Source organism: Seriola lalandi, unplaced genomic scaffold, assembly GCF_002814215.2.
Source record: "Seriola lalandi dorsalis isolate HSWRI2012SDOR001 ecotype SW California unplaced genomic scaffold, Sedor1 jcf7180002054764, whole genome shotgun sequence".
NCBI classification, from domain to species: Eukaryota; Metazoa; Chordata; class Actinopteri; order Carangiformes; family Carangidae; genus Seriola; species Seriola lalandi.
Window position 1 is genome coordinate 254,992 of NW_019525317.1, and position 27,492 is coordinate 282,483.

The 27,492-nt window shown below is 42.5% G+C and overlaps 1 protein-coding gene across 1 annotated transcript in view; it reads left to right on the forward strand.

Annotated features, from left to right (window-relative positions):
- Nucleotides 1-1,255: 1,255 nt before the first annotated feature.
- LOC111668877 (calsyntenin-2) overlaps nucleotides 1,256-27,492 on the forward strand; it is a 251,382-nt gene continuing 225,145 nt past the window's right edge. The window contains exon 1 of the mRNA XM_023425028.2: nucleotides 1,256-1,677. Within this exon, the coding sequence (XP_023280796.1) occupies nucleotides 1,614-1,677 (64 nt within the window). The 5' untranslated portion in view covers nucleotides 1,256-1,613. The remainder of the gene's footprint in view (nucleotides 1,678-27,492) is intronic.

The window sequence follows — 27,492 nt, forward strand, 5'->3', positions numbered from 1 at the left end:
AGCTCATTTTCTCTGGACGCCTTTTTGTTGGTGAGACACCACTTAGGTCATTTCTCAGTGAAAAGAAGACCAAATTTAATTTCATCACTAGATGGTGTGGATTCAAATCTGTGCATTGTCATCTGTTTGTATTATTATTTTTTTCTCCTTTCCCTGTAGATAACGCTGGCAATATTTTTCTCTGCCTCCTAGAATAATCCTTAACCAGCAAGAGATAGTCCAAGAGAAAAGTTCCTTTGAGATAGGCTCCTCAGGAAAATTGAAAAAGTTATTATTAATCCTACTGCCTGGGACCAACAAACACACATGCACGCACTCACACTCATGCCAGTAACACACGCCCACACACACCTACAGACGGACTGAAAGAATGAAATGAGGATTTTGAGGATTTTTATTTTTTCTTTTTGCCTGTGAAACATTGGAAACGGTAACGTTCTCTCTGGCAAAATGAGTCATGCCACGCAGGGATTTTTAATTTTATTGCATATTTGAGAGAGCCGTGAGAATATTTGAAATTTAAGAGGCAGTCTAAAGACTCCCTTTCTGTGATGAGATAAATACCAAATGTCTTAGCATTTCAGTTATATTAAAGTCTGAGTATATCTATCTTTGCCTATTTTTCCAATGAAGGTTAAGTCGTAGTCCTCGGGCTTAAAGCAGCTGCAAGAAATTCAGAATTTAATATTTTTTAAAGAAGCTAAAAGGATGAATTATTTCTGCTTCAGCATGACAAATTCAAACAGTTTCATTATGACAGATAATGTAAATATGAAAAAATACTGTAGTGTTTAAATTGTGTTATTTATCTGTATGGCATTTTACTGCATCATAATTATAGCATTATTATATATGCACTTAGAGTTCGTAGTAATACTGTTTTTTTAAGAATTAATAGGCTTGAATTATGTGTTTGATTGTACATGCATTACACCGGCAACACTTTCTATGGGCATTTTATAAGATGTTATTTCATTGGGGACTTATAAACGGCGTCAGTTACAATACAAAGAGGCGATCAATGCTTTTCAAACTATGATTTTCATTATGGATCCCTCCTCAGCGTGGCAGGCTCACGGTGAGCTGGAGTGGGCTGGGATGCTCCAGAGATAGGAGATGGGAGGAGGAGAGAGGGGAGGGCGGAGGATGAGGGAGAGAGAGAGAGAGAGAGAAGAGGAGAGGGAGAGAGAGGAAAAAAAGCGCCTGAATCCATCTCTCTCCTCCCTGTGACGTCGCTGGGTCTGGTCCCGGGGTGCGCTGCTCTTTGGTCCCGTCTCAGCAGAAACCACTTTAGTTGTTGCCTCGTCCATCCACACAAACCTGCGGTGCGGTGCGGTGCTGCGCGGTGCTTTGCGGGTACCCGGTGTCCTTCTACTCCACGCTGCCTGTCTTGTCCCACATATCAGTGAACTGTTTCCACACTCTGCCTGAAGAAGGAAGGAGAGAGAGCCCGAGTCGCTGAGTAAGAAGGAGAGGGTAGAAAGGAGAAGGAGAGAGACAGGCAGAGAGAGAGAGGGAGAGAAAGACAGAGAAAGAAAGAAAGAGGAGGAGAGAAGAGGAAAGAGGTCGCCGTACTCCCCTCTCTTTCCCCGGGCTGAATCTCCGCCGAGAAGATGCTGAGAATAGCCGGCGTGCTGGCTGTAGTGGCTCTGGGGTTGAGCGCCGCTCACACCAAAGGTACGTGGGTGAAGGGCAACTTGCTTTGTGTGGTGCGCATCTGCGAGTGCGCTACGGCTTTGTTGTATGTGAGAGAAGCTGCGTGTGGATGGAAAGAAATGTCCATCTGATGCTGGGAACTGACTGCTGAGGCTGAGTCTGACTGTTTGATGTTCTTTCATCAAGAAAATGATCCTTTTTTTTTTTTTCTTCCTGCAGTGGTCCTCGTGGACTTGTGGAGACTGGCCACTTAATTACTGTACAGCTGCACAGCCCATAATAGCCCCTCGGTGTATTTGTTTTATCTTGTATGACATCCATATATGTCTGTAAGTCTATGTAGACTTGTGTTTCTGTGTCAACACGGAGTGTACTGTGACCTTATTGTAGCCTGTTTCTTTGGGTTCATCTCCTGTGGCAGTGCTATAATATTCATTTAGGGACTTTAGTTTTGTTGGCAAGTACATGCTCCTCACATTTGTTGCAACATCACTAATATTTTTTTTGTCAGGGGCTGAATGTTGGAGAAACATTCCCTTGCATGGTTAGCTGCTGTGAGACTGTGGCTCTTCACTGTTAAGGTCTGTTTGAGGCTGATAGGTGAAGGTAGGTGGGAGTAAAGTGGAGTAGATCATCTGTGAAGCCGAAATCTGAAATGAAGAAGAATTTCAGGTCTTCCAGTGAATTTCAGCTTATTTGAAATGGAAAATGGGCAAAACATCATTAACACAGTGGTGCCATTAGTAGCCTACATAGCCAATTATTGTGGATCCAAATTGAACACCCACTTTTCACACAACTCTCTTTTGGACACAAGTCCAGATTTGAAAGCTGCAGCAAATCACTCCCAAAGCTAAAAATAAAAAAGACTAAAGATGAACTTATACTTAAGAAACAAACCTGGTAACACTGTGATGGCTGTGAATGCAGACTCCCTCTTCAGACAACAGTATTATCTGGTTAATACCTGCTAGCACTGTAATAAAAGTTTAGCTCCTGTACGCTTTGTTTTTACATATTAAAATAGAAGCTTTCGCAAATTCACCCTGTAACTTTGATGAAGCCATTTGAAAACATGTGCATTAGTTATATATGCAAATTAGGCACGGGTTTGATTTATCAATAGGGTAATTTAATTCACAGCTGCAATTAGCTCATTAAAATTCCAAAACACATGGCGCATAATCCGCAAAGCAACAACAAATATATGATAACGACATCCAGATGTAATAAATGGGTGCCCATACTGTTGGCAGTTTGGCTTCAGCACTGAGCTAATTTTAGGTCTACCGGTACCACCACTGCACTGGGACCGCTCAATTCTCTAATGCACCTGCCATGTGCTGGAGGTGAGCTGGTAAATGCGGCAACAGGTTCTTGCTAATCAACTCCCCATGGACCGGAGACTGGGTTTGGCGCAGCAAAATAACAAGGTGACACCTGTCAGTTTCGTCTGGAAGCCAAGAAGCCACCACAACTGTTCGCCCTCCTCGCCTCCTGACACAGGAAAGAGCCTCCGTGCTGGTCGGCCGGCCGGCTGCACCTGCAGTCTTTGTTGTCTGTGTGTGTGTGTGTGTGTGTGTGTGTGTGTGTGTGTGTGTGTGTGTGTGGAGGGAAAGCATATGCTGATGGACCTGCTGCAGGTCGTGACCTGGCCCAGAGGTCGAGCTTTTTCCTTACACGCACTTTCATTTTAATAGGATTTACTCGTCAAGGAACAATAGGGTGGCTTTCATGAAGCTCTCGAGGATCTATGTGTGCTTTCATATTCATGCATCTTGTGTATTACCCTGTTCATACATCTTCAGGTTCATATATGTAATACAGCAGGAAATAACAGGATAGATGCATTTTGAGGAATGATTTATTATTTTTTTGTATCCAGAGCTTGGCTGTGAAGTAAACAAATTACTGCCAAGTCAATGGGGGTGGAAAAACCAAGCACACCATGGTCCTAATTGATTCCCCAGGGCCACTGTACAGTGCAGTTAAATCCAGGAGAAAATAAAAGTGTCCTGTCTGTCTGCGATCTGTTGCTACACTGACCCTCGCTGCCTTCACCGTTTCCTGTCACAGTTGGCAGGAAGCAGAACCCACTGGAAGCAACAAACCTACATCACTTCCCATTTCTTACCACTCCGTATCTGTTTCTCCACTTCAGCTTTTTTTTTTTTTTTTTTAAATGACATCCGAAATGGTGCATTCATGTCAAGCACGGCGAAGGATCTGCCTCCGTAGCGCCAATACGCGGAGCTGTTTTCCAGATAACTTTGAAGCGCTGCTAACCCTGTCATTTTCTGTTTAGATGCCGTTTCATTCAAGGGAAGCGTGGACGTGCAACTTCCTTTAATAACCATCGCCCTCGAGTCATCCATTCAGACTTGAAGTGCATGTGTGTGTGTGCTTGTGTATCTACTTAGTATGTGTTTCAGAGTTGTCAGTAATCAGCTAACGCAAGCGCTAACATCTGTGTGCATGCGTGTGTGTAGGTGTGTGTGTGCGTGTGCGTGGGTTTGGCCCTGTGCACAGGCAGGGAGAGTGATAGAGTGCAGCCAACATGTTGACAGCCGCCAAATATGCAGAAATGGGCGAGGAGGTGATGTCGTTTACAAAGGAATTATTGCATTCGCAGATACATGCTGAGGCTCAAACGATTTCCCCAGGACTGACTGTCGCTGCTCGACAGGGAGAATCTTCTGGCAGAAAAGCAGAAAGAGCTATAGAGTTTTTGCCAATGCTGCCCCGGAGCCCTGCTTTTGTGTAATTCCAAGTAATATGAACTCTGAATTTAGATAGCTCATTACCAGCACAGTGTATTTTAATTCAGCTACCCACTGTGTGTCTCGTTGTTGGTGGAACGTTTTTGCTGCTTTGTTATATCCAGATAAACACACTGTACATTTTCTCCCTGTCAGTAAGCAGGCCTTTTGGAACGGGGCCTCTTGGTAACAAGCGTCAGGCTGTGGCTTCAGCCTGACGCCTCCTTGTGAAGTTGCAGGATTAATTGACACAGGTCTTATAATTTATGGCTTTCTATACAAGGCTTCGGCATGTGTGGCTGGGTGTGAAAGCCGGTGCTTTTGAATGGGAGGGATAAAGAAAGCCAAGAGGATAGTCATTTGAGGATCCCATTAGCAAATAAAAAAGGGGGTTGACAAAAAAAAAAAAAAAACAGTCAGATTTATGTCCCCCCCTTTGGAGGGAGGAAGTGCATTATGGGAGTACTCTATAAATCCTCCAACGAGGCTGTGACACTGGATGCGGCACAAATCCTGCCCGGCCTGCTGCGGCCAGGGGAAGCAGGGCTCAGTGACATGGAGGAACATCACAGATTTTTTTTTTTTTTTTACAAACACTTGCTTTGTCCTCTGTTTTCAAAGCTCTGCTGATCTCTGTACAACCCTGTGCCATTTGACAAGTAGGAGGGCTTAGTGGTTGCAGCGATAGAGGAGCTCCAGGGCACTGATCCCAGCGCAGTCCTACAGCCATCAGAGACAAAAGATAGAGGCAGGGCGGACAAGTTTAAGCTATCGTTCTCAAACAAGGAGGAGAAATGGGGTTTCCTGTGATCCTGGGACGACCGATGCTACATCTGCAGCAGGCCTGGTGACTTGAGCATCACAAGGCTCTTTCCAGCATATTGAGCATTCAGTGGTAAAATGCTGCTTTTATTGCTAATGAGAAATCAAGCGTTTCTTTTCTGCCTCAATTTTAGATATCAGATGAGTGGAGAGTAGCACTGAGTGGGTGTTTGTTTTCTCCTTTCAAATATACACAGAAAGTCACAAATGAAAGGGAGTTTGTCCCTGAAAAGGATGATCAGATCGTATTGTAATGTGCTTATCTCAGGTATTCCACCGTGGCCTGTATGCACGTCTTCCTCCATCTTTACACTATATACAGTATGTGACTACTTTTGTTCTACTTCTTGTAGTTTGTCTCTTCCAACTCTATTGTCTTTTTAGATGTGGAAGGAGGAAGGAGGTGGGGGGGTGTTAGGAGTGAAGTCAGTGTGTGCAAGCATCTGGGTGCACTGCACACTCAGTGTGGGTGTTTCATCTCTCTCTTCCTTTTCTTTTTGTGTTGGAGTCTTTGAGTGGTCATGGCTGACCATACTTGGAGGAAAGATATTCAGACCACAAGGCTCGATGATTTACCCTACAGTGTAAGAGAGAGAGACATGGCCAGAGTGGGTTTTTGCAGAATTAGGTTGGAAGCTCGCATTCGAGGAATGGCGAGGAAATGGAAAGAAATCCTTGAACAATTTCACTGGATCTGCTTTTGGAGCATCTGCAACTATATCTGCATTTGCAGACAGAGTTTGCCCAGCTGTCATGGAAATATAATGTAACTTTCGTGAACAATGGTCACAAGTGGCAAGTATTTGATAATAGTAAATAATAATAGTAAATGCTGAATTGTAAAATACCAGTCACAAAGTCAGCACTGTAATATTTTTTAGTCATAAACATCTATGTAAAGTTAGCTAACATTAGCTAATGTTAGCTAATATTAGCCATTTCCTTGAATTGGAACAAAGACGCTGAGCCCAAACCATGAAAAACCAGAGCCACATTTAAAGTATTTTCAAATATTGTACCTTCTTCTACTGTTACTTGATTATCCCTGTATGTTAAAGTTATCAGTAGTCAGCAGATACAAAATCTAATGCAGAAATGTATTAAACAGGCATGTCCACATACTTCTGGTTATTTTGTCTAACTTAAATAATCAAAGAAATATAAAAATAGTTGAGGCTAGATAGTGAATTTCAACTCACTGAGTGTGTGAGTGTGTCACTCCAGAGCCACACTTAGTTCACACTTCTTAAGGATAATCAAGTTTGTTAGATGTTTTAAGTGCTTTGCCAGACTCTTATCATGCTCCCCTGCTGATTTGCTCTCACGGCCCTACAGTACATGCAATAGACACCACTTACACACACACACACGCCCGAGAGCTCTCCAGGATTTTCAAGACACTCCTTCTGCCACCACTTCAGTCCTCCTCTCATCCATTTGCTCCTGTTTTCCAATCACTTACTTCTATAGTCCAATCTCACCAGTGGACTTCCCTCAGTTTTTCAGTGTAAAGTGATGATACAGTCACGCACACACTCACACACTCACACACACACACACACACACACACACACATGCTGATGATTAACAAAGGGTTACACAGACTGACAGTGCCTGACCTGTCCCACTCCACCAGCTGGGTCTGGCTGACCTTAGTGGAAATGATCAGAAGGACAAGATGGAGAGAATGGGAGGATGAGTGAGAGGAGAGTGGGTCAGAGAGAAAGTTGCAGATCTTTGTCTCTGTGACTCATAAATCGTCACACTCGACAAGCCGAGCACTCTGAGTTGAGTGCACACTTACTTATAGACAGCTCTCTGCTTTCTGTGTCGGCATTTACTGTGTGTGACCTCTATGTACAGTGGCAAGAAAAAGTAAGTGAATTTGTTCTTAAAGGAAGAGTATAAAATATAAATTAAGGAACAGCCACAATCTATTTTCGCTAAAAATACACAGGTCACTGAAAACAACGTTAAAACTTCCCCAGTGCAGGCTGGAAAAAGTGTGTGAGCCCCTCGGCCAGTGACATGAAGAAAAGCTAACTAGAGTCAGGAGTTCCCAAACCTCCAGTCCAGTCAATGAAACCAGATTGGAGGTTTGGGTTCGAGCTACTCATTTTACTCATAAAAAAACGTAAACATTTTGAGTTTGCTATTCACTGGCAGCTTGACTCTCCACACCCCGATTGGGAAAATGTTTTGTGGACAGATGAAGCATGTAGCTCTATGTATGGTGTAAAAATGGCTCCACATACTTTAACACCACGGTGGCCCCAAAGGTGAAGTAGGGTGGAGCGAGCATCATGATGTGGGGCTTTGCTGCCTCTGGTCCTGGATAGCTTGACGTCAATCGAGGGGGAAATTAATCCCCAAGTGTATCATGGTGTCTTCCAGGATAATGTTGGGGTGTAAATCTACCACAGTGAGAGCCCAGACCTTAAGACATCCTCATGTCTGAGCTGAAGCTGTTCTAAAGGACGACTAGTCCAAAATTTCTCCTGAACATTGTGCAGGTCTGATCAGCAGCTACTGGAGGCGGCTGTTTGAGGTTATTGCTGCCAAAGGAGGTTCCAGTTATTAAATCCAAGGGTTCATTTGCTTTTTCCACCAGCACTGTGAATGTTTGTGTGATATTAGCTTAAGCATATTGTTTTTGTCCGCACTTAGATGAAGATCAGATCACATTTTATGACCAGTCAAAAACAGGTGATTCCAAAGGATTCACACTTTTATTTTGCCACTGTATATTGCTAGTATTACCTGTTTCCACTTTCAATGAAAATAATCATCTATCAATCCATATATTTTCTATACCACTTATCTTGTGGCCTGCTGGCATTTTAAAAATGGAGATAAAGGAATAGTTTAACACCCCCCCCCCCTTTACAGTTTCTCTTTTGTTAATTAGTAAGGTTTACAGGTGCTTTACTTATGGATAGGACTAATGGATTTCCAGTGTTTTTGCTAAGTTATGCTAACTGGCCACTAGCACCACATAAATATTTAGCATACAGAGGGAAACCAATTTGTTTATCTAGCTGTAAGCAAGTAAGTGAATAAGCATATTCCCCAAAATGTCAAGCTGTGCCTGGTAAACCTGTAAAATGTCACTGAAATTGAGACAAAATGACGCAGCAACATTTGGTCTCCTGCATCTTCTGTTCACTGGGTGCTATTAATGTGAGCATTTTCACTGAAACCACAGCCGTTCTGTTGCTATTCTGATGCTATCTTGCTCGCAATACCAACACCAACAGCACAGCACAACCACAACAATATTTTAGAAAGGCTACTGCAGTGTCACTGCTAAGGACGGCTTCGTATTCAGGTCAGCCCTGCATGAGCATCAGTTGCCCGTTTCAGCACTGCAAGGCACCAACACATGCTCTTAATTGTCAGTCTGCACACACAACCCCATTAAAACGTGTTAGCACCACGTATCTGCTAATGGTTTGCAAGGCTGATGATTATCCACAGGTATTGGGCCGCCGGTACACACATATTAATCAAGCAGTAATTGTTATTTTCTTCATTAGTCTACATTCCCTCAAAGCCTGCCGCAAACACACACGCACACACACACACACACACACACACGAGCACACAAATACACAACACAAGCAGTCCCTGTGTGATTTTGTCTTGATGATTGTGTTAAGTGCTCATCACTTGCGTGTCTGTTCTCCTATCTGTGCTCAATTTCAATTAATCTGTCCATTTCCCCATGAAGGCAACAGTTGTCATCCCATATGCTAGCCACTTACAGGCTGAACAGGAGCTGGCAGAGCTTATACCTATACACCCCAAACATTCCTGATCACATGCACAAATAAATAAATAAACACATGCTGATTCTTTCCGATGGACACTTCGGCGAAAAAAACATAACTACATAAGCAGCATTAACATTTTCTTCTACACATCTAAACTCATAGTGCTCAAAAAGCTTTTTTGGCAGCTAAAGCTCCATCAGCAGGAGGTCCAGGAGATACGTCGGCCCTGATCAAAGGCGTGTTATTTAGTGCTGGTTGTTGTGAGTTACAGTACCAGTGTCAGCACCCCTGGCGCTGGTCCAGGCTGCCAGCAGATACTACGAAGTCTGTCACCCTTCTGTGGTGTTTATGATGGATAGTGACTGGAGACAAGGTCTGTCTGCCTTATGCCTGTTTACCTACATTATCTCTGTTCTGCTATTACTCTAAAATATGAGTCATTATATATTTCTAAAGCAAAGAAGAGCTGGGTGCCAAACATTTAGTCTTGCTTAACACTGTATTATCAAGCTTACTTTATATTTAATATGTGCTGATGCATCCTAGATTACTATCAAGGCTTTTAAAGCAGCGTCGCTGCTGTTGTTTTGATGGCGGAAATTGTTGTTTTTATCCCCCTTTAGAAATATTATATGTTCACTGAAAATTGGACAACGGACGAATTATACACACACACACACACACACACACACACACATACAGACGTTAGGTGAATACGTGCCGCTGTCCTTGGTCCAATGCCACTCAGCAAGACACAGCAGCAGCGGAGCTATCCGTTGTGCTGAAAGCAGACTTACTGGAAGATTTTTGTCTTTCCATTATAGCTCGCGCCTCAGAGTAAGTGGGCATTTGCATACACCAGCGTGCAGTGGGGTAGTGGAGGGGTGGAGATATGTGAGGACACACCAGGGACCTGACAGCCTGTCACAGCTATGATAAGGCTGAGCAGTGATTGATGAGTGACAGATGGACGGGTGAAAATGGCCAGGAAAATGTGCAGCATCTCAATGATGATGCTAAGTAGCACTGTTTTTGCCATTTAACTCTCACATAGTAAGACAAGATGCTACTATAAGAGTGGATGATGGGATGGTCTCGCTAGTTTAAAGGTCATGAAAACGTATTTTCATAATCAGCTTCTTACATGAACACACACTTCAGTTCACAACAGTTTTGGTTCTTTCGCAGTTTTTTCCGTTTGCATTCAAGTGGAACGGACTCAAGTTGAAAAAGGGTGGTGCCATGGGTTTCCGTGCACCAATCAGGATTTAGCAACATTTGACGTACAATATTTTTTTACAAAAAACTCCACTTGGGACTTTAACTTCAGGGGCTTTAAACTCAAAGCACTGATTGAGAATACACAAGTAGGGGTGTGTGTGTTCTTTCTGTATCTGGCCATGACTCTCCCTGGCATCAGGGCCACCAAGCCAAGAACCATAAAGCATCTAAAAATAAATAGTGTTTCTACAGAAGTGTATTGAGTTGTGGCCAACGACTCTCACACACCGGCTGCTCGGCCATATTTTCAACCTGCTATAGAAATCGAGGCACAATGATCCATGAATCCTGTGGCTTTGTGATGAGTTCATGAAGTGTGTACACTATGTGTTTGTGTGTGTGTGTTATGACTTATGAAAGGCGAAAGGCTCAAAACTTGAAATATGTCCATGTAATATAGTGCCCATACTTCCAAGAAATCTGTAATGATATTTTGCTCACACAGACACACAAGTGCATGAACACACACACAAACACACACACACACACACACACACAGGTGGAGCATTTGAAATAAACAGGTGGGACCAGCTTTGTGTATATGGCCTGTCATGGATGCAGCAATTTTATCGTTCCGCTATAACTGGGCCACTGACACACACACACACACACACACACACACACACATACACACACACTGTGAGCTCTTCCTCTTCCCTCTGTAAACGTGCACCCCAGTTCCCTGTGGCTGTTGCACAGGCTCAGTAATTACATGCCCACACATGTGTGTGTGTCCTATAGGTCTTGCTCTTTTTCTGTGTGTGTGTGTGTGTGTGTGTGTGTATGTGTGTGTGTTTGAGTGTGTGTGTTTACCTGTGTCTAGGTCAAATCTTGAGGGATGTGAACTCTCTGCTGGGTTGTTTCATTTTTAACGGGACGCTCAGGGCCTCATTTGTCCCTGTGTGTTTTGGGAGAAATCACCAAGGTGCTCCCTCCCCAGGAAGAAGAGGTGGGGTGGGGGGTGGGGGGGGGGGCATCTGAGCATCTGTCAGTTCTTATTCAAGCCCAACAGGCTGTAGTAATTAGCAAAAAAATATACACAATTTGCCACAATTTGATTGTTTTTCAAAGCTGCATGTCCCCACATGTTTGCTGTGATTTGGACCAGCTGTCACACTGTAGCTGCTGCTCTCGCTCATATTTGTGTCCTGTATCTCTTCATCCTTCGCTCCGGTCCTGCAGCTGACAGCAGCCTGGCTGTAGCAGCTCCCCCTGTGTTACTAGTGGGAGGAGGATCTGGGTCACTGTGTACCTGCTCCTCCCACTGCTTTGCATCCCCTCACTCCCCCCTTGTTCATCCTCTGTTCTATCTCCCCCCATCTCACCCTCCCTTGTCAGTGTTTGTCTAATCTTTTAGCCAATAATATCAATCTGTCAAATTCAATCTGGCCTCTTTTTTTAAATGTTTTTTTTTTTTTTTTTTTTGTTTAATCTTTGGTCGTCATCTTTTCAGTGCTCCTGTTGGGTTTACCTGGTGTAGCATTGGTGTGGAGATAATTACCGACGGCGAGGCTTAGCCAGGTCTTATCACACGGTTCTCTCTTTTCCTTAGGGTCAGTCTTTCAGTTTCTCCCTCTTTTCCTGGGACCTCCTTTTGGAAAAACACTGAGTTATGGACATTTAACAGCTAAAATTTGAATCTGACTTTTGTTTTAGCTCTGCCCTCAGAGTAGCTTTTGACTTTATTAGGCTGGCTGTGCTTTATCAGGGCCAAACGTAGCCTTAAGAGACTGAGAGGGTTGAGCATTAAATGCACAATAACATATATAAACATCCTGGCATGCAAACACTATAGACTATATGCATATTCTTAATGTAATTCCCTGTCATGCATACATGAATACATGAAGACATACATGCAACTATCATGAAAACACACATTTTAATCATAATTTATTCTCTTTCACACGCATACACTGTCTAGAACATGTTCGGACATCACAGACTAGAGGCTAATTATAGGGTGGTGAATAATTAAGGTGCAATATTCATTCATTAAACACTCAAAAAATGGTTGGCAGGAGACACTCACACACATGCACGCACACACACACACATTCTCTATGCCCTCTATTTGAATATCATGTCACTTGGATACACTGTATGTCAACATGGATGTGTGTGTGTGTGTGTGTGTGTGTGTGTGTGTGTGTGTGTGTGTGTGTGCGTGTGTGTGTGTGTGTGTGTGTGAAGGTCACTCATTTTTCTAACCAGCACATCATTATTAAATCATGAATCCACCCCTGGCTCACTCGCTGTTTGGTTCTCATGTTGAGTTGGGGTTATATGTGTGCTTCCACTCGCTCACGTGTGCACGTGGAAAAGCAGGTATGGTGTTTTTTTGCGTGTCTATGCATGTGCATGAGTGTGTGTGTGCGTGTGTGTGTGTGTGTGTGTGTGTGTTTGTGTGTGTGTGTGTGTGTGTGTTGGCCGGGGCCCCCTTGAGTTCTCATTATGGTGAGAGTGGATGACCGAGTCCAGCCCTAACATCTGTCTCTGAGAGTGGAGGGGCCCCACACCGAGCTCTTGGCCAGGGAACACCCTGAGACCAGAGGCCGCTTTCTGCTGCATAACAAGCCACACGGCAGAAAAGTTCACTGCTGAACGCCAAATCAACTCTTAGATAAACAGTTTTGTTACATGTAGCATTTTAATAAGTCACAAGCTTTTAGCCACCATCCCATTTTATCTGTTTTTTTTTATTATTCTCAAGTTTTTATTATTCTCCAATATCAGCTCCTGTTTTAACAGGAAATTTGCCTCTGTAGAATCAACGTGCTACCAGTACTAAAGCTTTCATAGCTCTTCACAGATGGTGGAAAGAGTGAAAGGCTGACTGAAAAAAAAAAAAACCCTTTCAGCATGTTTGTCCTCTTGAGGAAATAAACTCAGTGACACCCACCAGAATGCAGGGACATATTTCAACATCGTCTCTATGACATGGAGCATGAGCTTATGAAAAATGTGGTCTTACTTAAGAGCGACACAAATTACTACACAGAATCTTTTAATATTTAAAAAGATGACATTAAAATAATATGACAAGGCTGTGCTGGGAAACACTTGGATGTCTTCTCTTAAGATTTTCTCTTTTGTTTTTCTCTACATTCACTAAAATAAGATCTCACTGTAGTTTTCTTCTTTTATTTATCAAGGGAAGAGAAATTCATTATTTCCAGCACCACCCTGGTTAATAATTACAAAGCTGAGCACACTTACGTTTTGTATTGGACTTTCTCTGGCAGTGTTGTACTGTTGTTCGCTGTGAAGCTCCATGGAGAGGTTCAGGGTTTGCTGCTTTGCTCAAGGTCACTCTGCTAGTAGCTGCTGAAGGAGCTTCTCTTCGCCAGAACGACTATAGTACATGGCCAAAAATAAAGTACATAGACATCAATTTCACCTAAGTGTGATATTTGATGGGCATTAACATGCTGCTTTAACGGCCATCACTCTTCTGGGAAGGCCTTCCACAATAAAACATGGCCTGGCTAACAGATGGTGAGCCACTTGATCCCAAATGTGTTGAATTTGATGTTTTTATCTTTTCAAACTTTTTTATTAAAAGTTGGTTTATTTTATACTTTACTGAGATGTTACATTTGATCTGTAATCATGGGTTTGACTCTGACACACCGCATAGCTGTTTGCCCTCAAAAGAAAAGTCTGTTGTTTTTCTATTTGCTACAGCAAGGTATGGAAAACTAGTCAGCTGTGCTAAATGGATGCTAATAGCACAAAGAGGTCTTAGAAGTAATGTTCGCAGATGGAAAAATTGTTGATAAAGAGAGACTGCTAACTATAAATGCAACTGCTGTATGGTCGGGGCTCCATACACCTTAGAACAACATGAACTCTATGATGGAGTTGGACTAGGCTGCATGGGCTGCATTCAAGTGAATTAGAACTTGGAATAGTATTAGCATATTGAAGCACCGATGGCTTCGCCCAAACTTCTACCTCTGCTATCCCCCCAATTATCCCTGTACTGTATGTAAACACTGTCACTAGTCATCAGTTGCAAGATCTAATGACTAATAGGAATTTATTAGTTCTATCATGTACTTTACAGCGGATTAAAAACAAGCTGCAGTTTGCTCCCTTTGACAGTGAACGACGGCGCTAATAATTATCTCAAGCCTCAGCTTCTTCCTGAAACTGCATATGATTTGTACAAATGTTTCTCCATCCTCATTTATTCTCAGTTTCTCGTGAGCCCTGCTCGAATATATTCAGAAGATATGAAACAATCCATCTCTGCTTCATAAATGCAAAGAAATATCAACGCTCTAATCCGTCACTTCATCTCAACGTTACACTTTTATGTTGCTGGAATACACACAGCTGCTGCCTCTCTCTCTCCTCTTCTCTTCCTTTCTCCTCACAGGCACACAGATGTACATACATGCACCATTTAAATGTCAATGGATCCTCTCCTTTAATGCTGTTCCGTGGGTCCCCAAACAGATTATATCTAGCTGTGTGGCATTTGCCAGGTGGGATTTTCAAGCGCTCGAGTGTTGGCCACCTGATGCTCAAGAACATAGGAAATGGCTTTTTGTATGTGTGTGTTCTGTTTGTGTTCTGTGTGTGTGTGTGTGTGTGTGTGAGACACCCGTCCCTGCTATTCTCTGCCCTCTGAGTCTCTCTCAGTCCTGGTGAGTCTCTCCTCATCTGTCTGAATAGTGGCAGTTCTCCCCTACTGCCCACAGCCAAGAAGGCTGAACACCTGTAGAGGGGTGCAAACACACATTTACACATTCACACACACTTTCATGCAGACACATGTCAAGTCTTGAGGCGCTCGTCCACCTCTGAGCTGTCCCCCCATCTTTTTTCACTCTCCACTTTCTCTTATTTACCTACCGTCAGTCTGTACCTTTTCACTTTGTGTGTACATGCCGGCATCTGAATGTTTGCTGTGGTGTAGCAAATGACTTGTCCCCGGTTGGGTGGGTAATTTTCCAGTAGCATTGGTGCTTTCATCCATGCAGTCTCTCAGGGTGCGGTGTTTATGAAATGACATCGTAATCACGCCTTTTCCACTTTCTCTCCATTTTCAGCCCCTTGGGAGGGGAGGCAGGAGGGTTTCAGGTTTATATGCAGATGCTGGAAAAACAAAATGATGGAAATCTGTGACAGACTGCTGCAAGGGGGCAGGAGAGTCAACAGCAGAGAATAGGTGAGCGACTGACTGACAGGTTGAAATTGAAATAGGACAAACACTCTGAGGCCAGAAGAAAGAGAGACGGAGGGAGAAAGCAGGACCTGCAACGCGGCTGGGCAAATTGGATGGATATTTTGTTCACATTTAAAATTCTATCTGTTGTATTTTCATTTAAATAAACGTTTAGAATTTTATTTTAGGCTGATTCCCCTCTTCTTTCTCTTCTCTTCGTCTTCTTCTTCTTCTTGGTCTTCGTCTCAAATCTGTAGCTGTCAGTGGAACAAAAAAATACCAGGGCCAGTTTTAAATGTGTGTGAAAGAACTGCCTGTACGAGCAGGAAAGTTTGTATTTGGTATTCACACCTACACAGGATGAACAATAATAAATCTCACTTGTTCTGACGTGCAGGCTCATTTACATACACAAATGCCCTCAGCTTGCTGTATATGGTCAAGTCCAAGTGTTCCTGATGTAGAGTTAGTTTTTGTAGACGAATGCAGCAACAGGGAAACATTAAAACTAAGAACTCGACTGCTGTACTGATGCATCCTGGGAGCGGGTGTGTGGGAAAGCTTCCCAGCATGCACTGGGGCAATGGACTTGAGGCTAAGTTTATATGTATGTTATTGTATTTTCTGTTGTGTGCCATGTTTCCACTCCTCTACACTTCGTTTGGTGTCACAAAATTAGAAATGCAGTGATATGATTTCCCTGCCATGCGATTTGTTTGAAATAATGAAATGGCACCAGTAAACTGTGGAGTTTCAGTCTGAGAGCCTGAGACTAACTCTCTACCAAATCAAATTCAGCTACAGCAAACTGTTTTTAAAATCTATAAGTAAAGATACAGCACTGGGACAGGTATTTGGGGCAAGACCACTAGTTGATATTGGATAATGTTATCTAATGTTTGTAAACCTTTAGATTATATTCTGCTGTATTACTGACATTATTAAGTAGCTCCACTGATTTTGTGCCTCTTCATCACTTGTGTCACTGCTACAGTCAGTTTTAGTATCAAGCATTTTTCCATAATTGTCACTTTTGGCTGCAGTGGCTACTGCTCAGTAAAAATGACATAGTCCTGCTTTAACAGATCCTCTGGATTCCTTATAACAAAATGCAGGTCTTGGTGACGCAGCACTAGAAAAGAGAAAATTGGGCGTTAATGGGCACAATTTTACTCTGAATGAAATGATTACCCTGTTTTTCCAAATAAAACCAGAACTGCTTCTCCTCAGGAATGATCGTTTAGTGACATTTACATTTTTTTTTTAACTTATTATGAAGTAAGTGTTGATTGCATAATATACTTGCAAAAATAATAATGACATCATTGGCATTTAGATTGGTTCCCTATAAGCATTGGTTTCACTGTGCAATTCTCTCTGCCACCGGCCACGAAAGTTTGCGGAAAAATGAAGGTTCGGTTACTTTAAAAAAAAAAAAAAAAAGGTTTTACACGGATCCAATAAATGAACAAAAATAAAAATATGTAAAATAATAAGAACAATAATAATAATAGAGAAGGCGAAGGGAGGGGTGGTCCTTCGCTGACCCTGTTCAGTGGCCTGGTCTGCTCTCACTAAATGTATTGAAACAGTCACATATCATATTGGACTTTATGTGATGATTATTATAATTATATTGGAACAATATTATTTTGTGATTATTATTATAATGATACTGTTGCTACACCATATATTTATTATCATAACATGTATCAACACTGTGTTTCACCATTTTCACCCACATTTGCCACTAAACATCAACCACTGATGAATATCACTGCTTCTTATACACGCACGCACACACATGCTACACACACACATACGCAAGCACACACATGCACACTACACACAAACACACACACACTACACATGCACACACGCACACTACACACAAACACACACACTACACACACACATGCACACATGCACACACGCACGCACACTGCACGCACATATATCCTACTTAATCTACACTAATCTAATCTAATCTCCGTATGACTCTTATCATACATCATCAGATAGGCTACATCATCACTGTAACTGCTTCATGTTATTGTCTCTGGGTTTTGCCCATTATGTTTATCTTATTTATCTTATATGTCATTGTTTGTCTTCTGTGTTATCATATATGTTTTAGTTTTGTTAGAACCTGTCGTGCTATTTCAACAATGACAAAAAAAAAAAGAAGATAAATCAACTTCTATGTGTAGAAATGAGATTGTTGAAAACCACATTTGCACAATAATCAGTCCGAATGAGAATAACTACATCTGTCTGAGTTTACGTTGAAGGTGAAGAACAAAAATGAAATATTAAAAGTCTTGTTACATAAAATACTGATAGAAATTGAAGTAGGGCATGGTTGTTTTCCTCTGTTTCGCACCGTTGTGAACGCAAGGTTTCCATTCCCGGTGGGGGGCAGTTGGATTACCTTTGTTTTCAAGCGTGCCATGCCACTCCCAGCTGCTGCAACCGGGCCTTCGGTTAGATCCCCGGCTTTGTTAGCTCTTCTTACATTCAAACTTGTTTTCGTCTGTCCTGTATTCTCTGGAGTCTCTGAAGCTGCATGATGAAATACAGAGGTACGGTTAACAGCGTCAAGACGCAGATGCAATGGGTAGGGGATTAAAAACCTTCGCTCTGTGACACTGTAGAGAGCAGATGCCTTTTGATGTGAAAGCACTTGGCTCATACAGTGTGGTACAGCAAAAGGAATGAAGGAATAATCATACTTATAATGTCTGACACCCAGATATGCAAACACACTTTAGAAATGTGTGCATGTGAAAATTTCATTTCCTGTCCTCTGATCTTTCTCTCTGTCTCCTTCTTTCTCTTTATATCTCTGCCTTCCTCTCCCACTCAGCTGTCTTGTTTTTAACTCACTCCCTAAAGGCATAGGGCTTTATTGTTTACCACAGAATAGAAACTCTTTATTTGGAGAATTAAAGTTATTATGATCCACAGTTTTGCACCGTGGATTCATGATTTCCCCATCTCCCAATGTCATGGTCAAAGTGGCAGAGAATTCAAGGTCTCACTGAACAAATACAGTTAATAAAATGCCACCAGGAGAGGAAAGAGGGCATTTAATAGCAGAGAGGATTTGAGCTGGTAGCAAAAGATTAGGGTGCAGTGTTTTACTGGGCCAATTCTCTCCGAATCATTTTCTGTCCTCTCCATTCCATCTCCCTGGTTTATGGACAGGAAGGTGTCCATAAAGTTACATGGGTGAATGGATGCAGGATGTATGTGTGTGTGTGTGAGTGTGAGGTTGGATGATATGTGTGTATTTGCTTGCCCTGGGGTTCAGCCGATGCAGGTTTTTCAAGGCTGATACTAATGGTCCTTTTTTATCTGAGGTTGCTGACGGCAGATATTTCATGGTAATATTCAATGTCCTTAAAAATTATATTTAATGTGTCCCCAGTACAAGAAAATCCTTTCAACGATGGTGCAAGTAGAAAACAACCACTGATAATCAATGAAAAGATGGAAAATATAAGAAATATTATTTGTATATAATAGAAGTTTGTATAGAAAACACAAGTTGTAAAGATCTTTGCAGAGAAATAGACAGAAACGACAATATATGAAACGAGACTTAAATGTCAGTATAACCCACAAATTTAAAGTCATAAAACCGTGAAATATGCAAAGAAAACAAATGGGTTTTGAGATTCTAAAATCTCTTCCCAGAGATCAGAGGGCACAACGTGTCCTTTACTGTAAATACAGAGATACTAGACCACGTAATGCCATCAGTAGCACTATAGCATCAAACCTCATTCCTTCTGCACAGGTGGAAAGCAACAGCAATGTTAACTCTTGTCTCTCTATCATGTTTTTTTCTTCTAGCGCAGTTAGCACGCTAACCAGCTAGCCGTGGCCGCCCCCTCGCTTTCCGATAGCAACTCACTCATGCAGACGACGTATGAAACCTTTGGTCTTGTAAACGCAACCATGGCTGAAGCTCTTGTCAAAGCGACAATCGCCACCACCCGCTACCGGCAAGAAACCAGGTTTGGTGGCAGAGAAAACTTACAAATAGCCCCGTTTTAATAGGAGTGATACATACACATACAGTGGGATCCAAAAGTCTGAGACCACTTTCTCATTTTCTCTTAAGTAAATGGGAAATATATTGGGTAATATATTGATATTGGAATTTTTCCACTCTCTAAAAGTAGTATCAGCATCTGCCCCAAAAGTCCATCAGGCGATCATCTGGGCTGCAGCGCTGAGCAGGAAGTGTGTGGACAGTGTTTTGGAGCTTTTTAGCTGAATACTGCAGCATGTTGTGACCAGAAGTGATGCACTGAGGGCAGTAAGAGCTGAAGCAGCAACTGGATAGTCATGTGGCAAAAACTCTCCACTGAAAGCAGTAAAATCTATCACTTTATATCAGTATTTGCAGTAGGTGCTGCTGCGATCACCTGTAATATTAGTACAAAGACATATCAGCTCTCAGCCTCCTTGTTGTACGTCACCACATAACTGCAATGGAAATGCGTCCTACCCAGCAGCTCGCAGCCCGCCTCTGCCACAAGAATGCATGGTGTGGTGACTACCATGCTTCACTCCTTTTGAGCGAGTGCAGTGCCATTACCAGCACTGGCTGCCAGGGGCAACGGGTCGGCTCCACGGGATTGGAATGCAGCCGTGTGTGTGCGGCAGGCAATCTGTCGCTTGTTTACACTTTATATATCACTCTCTGGGTGCTGTAAATCTCTATCGGTGTCTGTCCATGACCATCTCCCTCCTGGTTGGATTACACCTGTTTTTTTTGTTTTTTCTCACTTTCTCTTCTCTTTGTTCTGCTGGATGTGTATCACACTATGAATCACTATGTGACGCGCTGTAGCTTCTTCGTATGGCGTCTTCTGGTGAGCGAGCGCTGGAATCGCTCCCACTTCTGACATCTGTTAAACTTTGACAGCCCGCCTGAAATCACTATTGATCTGCGTAATGGAAGGCGTGATGCTCCTATCGGTGTGGTGATGTCACGGGAGGAGATACAGACAAACGCACAATCTTTTCCTGCCGGCTGCCTCGAGACGCCACCTATACCATCGATCTATCACTTAAGTGTCACTTTTTTCACCATCGATCTGTCCACCTGAAATCTGGCCAACCACCAGAAAAGAAAAAAAAAGACTCGAAATTACGGCTGAGAGGGAAATGCTTTTGATCCAGGCTGCTAAATATCCTGTGCCTTCTTAACAGGCACACTTCACAGGTCACTGAGAGGCCAGGGCTGTTATCATGAAAAAGCTTGCTTCGCTTACGGAGCACCATCTTATCAAATGACAGCAATGGCTCCAACAGGAAAATCAATGCCTTTCCACCCCCATCAGGGCGAGTACCTCTAAAAGCATTTTCTATCCTGCTTTTCAGCTGCATTTATTAATCTTTCAGCAGCCAATTCTTGTCTCCCTCTCTATCTTAACATCTGGGATGAGGCTTAAGTGGTTACGAGCTCCCTTCACTCCCCTGCTAGAAAAAGGGAAGAGCTCACTGAAACTGCGTGTTTTGCCCTTTTAGGTTCAGAGAATTGAGCTTTTGTTTTGTATATGGATGGTGTACGTTGTTTGCTAATTGTTTCTAATTCTAGTCTTGCACTTAGTGGAGACGGCAGCGGGGAATTGGTACTACTTACTTCTGTGTTCAGTAAAATGGTTTTAATAGGAAAAGTGCAAACAAATATAGCCGCTGTCTTGCCGTTGGTGCCATGAAGAATCTATAAAGGCGCATCAATATTCAAAAAGCGTCCTTCAGCTCGTCCAAAGTAACTCAAGCACTTGTAAATAAGGAGATTTTCGAACCTCCTTCTCTCCTCTTGACGATCCATTGATAAAGGCAACTGGATAGGTCTTGGAAAATATATTTGTCAAGTCCTTTCAGTTGTGAAGGAAAGCAGAAGAAGGAGAGAAGCGTTTAAGAGTGTCTGGCTCTAGGCCCAGACGGCTGGCTATGGGGTGTTTGTCCAAGTTGTCTGATTCAGCCGTTGATGGAGGTATTATTTGCAGTTGGAGTAAGGATGAGTTGCAGCAGATTGTGTGGAAAACGAGGGATTTTCTCAGCTCCTAGCTCAGGGGAAGGGCTAAGAGACAAAATAATCCCTCAACAAGTGCAATATGAACGAAATCCTCGATGGGGAAAAGCTCATGTTTACTTGGACATACAATTCCATCGCTTCCATTATTGCTCAGGCTTTTTTTGGGGGGGAAATGGACATGGTAGTTTTTTTAAAATGATTCTTTCCCCTCTGAATGGCGCTGTTTGATATACACCAATTTGTGAAGGACTTTGGAAATTTATGAGGCAGAGACTGTAGGTCCATTTGCACTTGTGGATATAAAAAGACACACACACACACACAGACACACACAGACACACACTTTCTTGTACTGCTATTGTTCCGAGGTGCCTCCACTGACTGCATTCATTCTACTCATCTCAAATCTCAAACTTTAACCACCAATGCTAATTGTTAAAACCTCAACACCTACACTGACTGTGATATTATAAACATGCTAACTTATAACTTATTTTTTTTTTACATATTAGTGTTTTGGACATTTGTAAAACTAATATAAAACACAATCAGAAGTTGAATGTCAGAAGTTAACCCTGATTCACCTCTCCCGACAATCTGAGGAGAAATGTGGTCGTGGTTCCGCCCAGATTATCTGGTAATGTGCTTTACGGATCTGGTCTTAAACCTCCTGCACCACTCGCAGATTCATTGGGGCCACCATGACAAAATATCATACGTTTCATATTAAGGATTTAAAATCAGGATGATTACAACTGCGATTATGTCAGTCCTGAAGCAGCTGACGGTGTTGCCCGGCAACGGTATGTAGATATACTCACCTTGACAGATATTAAAAGCAAAAAGGTAAAATCTCACATCGAGTTCTCATTGAAGAACAGACAACCCGCGTTCACTGTGTCTACCTAAACATTTCTCATCCAGACTGGTGTGGCCTTCAGCTTTTGTTTTTCTCATTGCAAAGTTTTTCTCAGTAAATTGTCTCAGTCTCCATTTTGTTTACATTTCTCCTTATGTGTGTGATACAACCTGATTTCAGAATAAGTTAAGATTTTAAGCTCCTGTAGTCTGACCCTGTCCTAAGTGAAACAAACAGTTTTGCAACAAGAAAATACAGTGAAAAAGCAGTAAAAGTTTTTATAAAATGCGTTTCAAGAGCAAAAGAAAGCAACTCAGAATTATTTAGACTAAAGAAGTGTTGAATAAAGAGAAGAAAAGTTCAAGCTAGGTTTCAAGTACAAGAACTGTATAAAGTCTTGCAACCACTCAAGGCCTCACTGTGCTCAAAATGAGCTTGTTTGTATGATGTGTCATCCAGCCACTTGTTTATAGCTCTAGCTGCTCCAAACTGTCACAACAACTTATTAAGTACGACTCCATCCCCCTGTTTTCATGCACATTTTCAATTTTCTTTTGCTAATTTCCTGGAAACTTGGTTTAAATTTTAGTGCTAAATTTGGACAGAAACTTTAATGTGTTATCTATCATCAAAGGCAAATCATGGTGTTGCAGGTGGTTGCACACAAATAAATTACAAAATTATTCACAAATGCTGTCAAGCGCTTTGGTTGAAGTATACCTACAGCTTCAGAATGAATCCCACCAGCTGGGAACCTCTGCTGTAAAGGAGCACACACCTCAGAGGGGCTTTCAGGTAGACTATAGGATCCTGACTCGTGCAGTGCTTTCCCACAGAGATGTGCATCTCCCTCACTTTGAACTGTTTCCCTGTGCTGTTTAATGCCAGTCATATTCTGTATCAAAGTTCCTCTCACACACCTCTTCCCATTCGAATCTATGCTGCTCATTTCCGATCTGAATTTGATATCATTACCAGGAATATGGATGATTATACCTGTGGTGAACCCTGTCTGAAGTCTTTTTCATTCAGTGGAACATTACAACTAAATCCAGCTATCCTGTGACTCCTGGTAACAGTGCACCTCTCCATCACTAACTCATCTATTCATTCTGTTGTTTGTATGAGTGCCAGATGGGTATGTGGTTATTTGGTTAAACATCTTCACATTTGCCAAACGTGACTGGCAGTGTGATCAGCAGGAATATTCCCTTCACTTGCCCCAGTGAAGTTGCTGCTTGTTGCTCTGCTAGATCTCTGCTGTGTTGTTTATATTAGTGTGGCGACTGTGGCTGTGGCGGCAGTGACGTGATGAGGATTGTGAGGGTGTCTGGGAGGAGATTGGCAGCCGTGCTCTCAGTTTAAATGCTGCAGGGCCCCGGGGATGGACGCTCACGCTCAAAGTGTCTTTCCGTGTCGGGCAGGACAAGCTGTTTTGTTATTGGACGACTAAAAATAAAAACTCTGACCTTGACTGGCCGCTGATGACAGAGTGAAGAGGAGAGGTGATGAGAGAGATAGTGAGTGTGTGTGTGTGTGTGTGTGTGTGTGTATGTGTTTTTGTGTGTTTGACAGAGAGACAGACAGACAGGAAAGTGAGGGAGGAGGAGAGAAGATTGTCAGGGTGAGCATTAGATGTGGCAACAGCAAAACAGATGGTGAGGTCATGAAAGGGAATACGCTGTAGAGAGAGGGTTAGAGATATGATAATTGGATATATGTTCTGTATCACATAGCTGAGAGACCTCTTAGATTTGCACACCGAAAACACAGTCTCCATTCTGACACCAAGCTGCCAAGCTTCCTGCCTGCTTTTCAAAATTCTCTCCTCTATACATTGAGCTACAAATGCCCGTCCGTATATTGGATACATAGTGTTAGACAGAGGGAACAGAAATGTATTTAGTGTGTCTGTGCATATCTTCACAGACACAATGGAGTGATTTGCATAAGATAAGTAACCAGTTCTCTGTTGTCTCAAACTCTCTCCTTGATCACTTAGATTTTGTGGTGACACAGGTTTTCCATTGACATAAACTTGTGTATGCTTTTTTTCTCCAAGACAATTAAACATTCAACACAATGAGTGACTGTTTTATTAGCCTGGTTGCAGACCTCTGAGTAACCACCCACGTTTATTATCTTTTCAACTGTACAGGTTGCTGTAAATCAAGCCACATAAATAACAGCTCTTAAATCTGGATATTTCTTTGATGGATGTGAAAAGCATTAAGCTTCTAGCAACCACTACCACAGCCTCCCTGTCTGCTGCGAGTGACATCAACGAGGAGGACTAATCCTTCGCTACTTGATTAAGGCAAAAATAAACAGGGAACAGCTGATGTGAACAAGATGTTGGACTGAAAAATGAAGTAATGGCATTTCAGTCTAATTATCGGGCCACTGTCTCAGCTCAGGAAAAACAGCTCACCTTCACACTTTAGTTTACAGGTGCTGCAGCTGAAGATTAACCATTAGTTTTGATTGATCTAAATTAGTTTACTATCCTATACTGAAATATGTGACTGCAGAGACACAGAATATAGGTTTAACGTGCTGAGGAGTAATGTCCATCAAGTCGGTCCTATTCCTTTCCCCTTTTCGGGAGCAGGACATACTCTTGTTTGTTTCTCTTGTTTTCATGTGACTGAGACCAGCGTGTATGGAACTTAATGTTACATGAAAAGAGCATTTCCAATTTTATCTGCCCGTGTACGGACAGGGTCTGTAAGAGATCAAACGTGGATTATGGAGAAGATGTGACTGCCACATTATTGTTTTAGAGATTTTGTGTTTAGATTAATCACACAAACTCTTTTTAATCTCTTGGGGTCATGGCTACTGCGGTGCCTTGGGCTATGATGTATTTTTACAGCAGGATGACATTCTTACACTGTTGCCAGACCAAACTTTGATATTGGACATTCAACTTTTTAAGGGCCTTTTACACTTGTATGTGTTTGCATGTGTGTTTTATTTTGAAGTGTTGATCCATAAGAAGATATATTTGTGGTTTTAAGAACCAAAAACCATCTCAGTGTGGTTTTACACCTCCTCTCTCAGGCTTCTCTCTGGAGCTCTAGAAAAAACAGGTTGGTGAGCCAATCAGAAGCGAGAAGAATCTGAGCCTCTCCTCTGATTTGCTGACTGTTTTCTGAGTGAGCCAATAAAAATACAGCAGATTTTATTTAAACACTCAAGGAAACCAAATCCTGCAAGGTTGGATGGTGGCTCCAGGTGGGCGGGGCTTGGGGAATGGCTGAGAGCAGTAACTGCTTTGTTGTGACATCACAAAGTTACAGAAGTCCTGATGGCTGGTTTTAAGGCTCAGTTTCTGTGTGCATTTCTCTGTGGACTGAGGCTTTGATACTTTCACAGTATTAATATAGAAGCTAGACCTGCCTCAAAAAAGACAGAAATCGCACTATATACATTATGGGACCTTTAATGCATTTTGCATTAATCTATGTTTAGCAAATATAGTGTGCTGGATGTTAGGAAAAGATGGCTCCATACCCTTAAGCTTTCATCTCAACAGAAGTGGCCCAGTACTTCCTGCATGGATACTCAACGTTGTCTCTGAATTGTGACCTGTGGCGCCGTAAAGCTGGGCTCACATTCAAATATACATTCAAACAGTGATGCTTCCGCTCTACAAATACACTGTGGGTCTGCACAGCCTGTATCTGTCTCCCCAGCTCTGTGCAGGACACGGAGTATAAGAGGAAACGCACAAATGCTATTTAAAGCTTGACTGACAGCGCCTGAGGAAATACACACACACACACACACATACACACAAGAAAAAGCAGCAAGGGAATAGAAGTGAAACATGGAGTAATGTAAAAGCAGTATAGGTATGGCGGAGAGGGGTTGGAGGCTGTATAATACGGCTGGACACATTAGCGGTGAATACGCTCTTCCCAGTTTCTTTCATGTTACAAACTCCAGCCCATTATATATCTCTGTCTGGCTTCTCTCTTGCAAATTTGTGGCTAATGCAGCCTTGAAAGTCAACTGTAACTGGGTTACTGTGGGACTGTGACGATGTCATCTGTCTCCTTTCATCAGTGACAGGGAAAGAAATTTGCCGCGGTGCTGTTTACGAAAGCTGTACAGATGTTGGTTAAAGTTTTATGGCTCTTGATTAACATGAGAGAGATTCATTGCAGCCGCTGCATCTTTTCCCTCCTGTTTGCGAGTTTGCGTGCAGGCGCGGTGCGGCGCTGATATGTGCCTGATTGTGTTTGAATGCCTCAACACCGATGTGTCACAAATTGAACCAACATGGCTCTTGTCATTTTTAATAATGCACATCAGTGGTTGTGCACAACATAAACTCGTGGGAATAATGCGGCAGTAACACGTTTGGGTTTTGGCGACACTCTTGACAGTGGTAACACAATTACCGCCCTTCCTGTCCCTCTCCGCTCGCAGCCAATCACATCGTTTCCACTCCAGTGGCACATTACAGTAGATCGTACACAACGCTGTCAGCTGCTCGGTGTATTTACCCTCTTTTTGACATCTTTAGAACATTAGGAACAATCTTTCATAAAAGATGAAAACACCTGTCAGAGCAGGGAAACGTCTACAATGAGCTCAGTCAAATGGGAATTTATACTCCAAAGCAAGAACACTTACAGTGATTGGAGGCTAAATGGAGAATTTATCTCTCCGTACAGTCCGACTATGTGATTCAGCTAATGTCAGATTAAAGGTTCAGCAAGAAATTTACAAGGAATAGACAATTTCTGTGACGAATTTAGCAAGAAAGCTGGAACCAGTCCATTATTTTCTCTCCCAAGACAGAAATGTAATCCGAGGCGTGCTGAACTGCTTCCCTGTCCTTGCATTGTAGCAGATTTCTTTCGGCTAAGGGAGTGGACTCATCAAATACAGTTAAACAAGGGTCCTGTCCTTGCTCTCAGTCATCTCTGGGGAGGGACCAAACAGCAGAAATGTGCTGAAGCAAATGAGCAAGCCTCCACTGCGCAAACGACCGCTAGGCTAATTGGCCGGCTGTGAGCGTTAATGTGAAACCGTGCGGTTCTCCTCCTTTTCTTCAATTAAACTGCCAAACACAGAACCCCCCCCACCCACCCCCA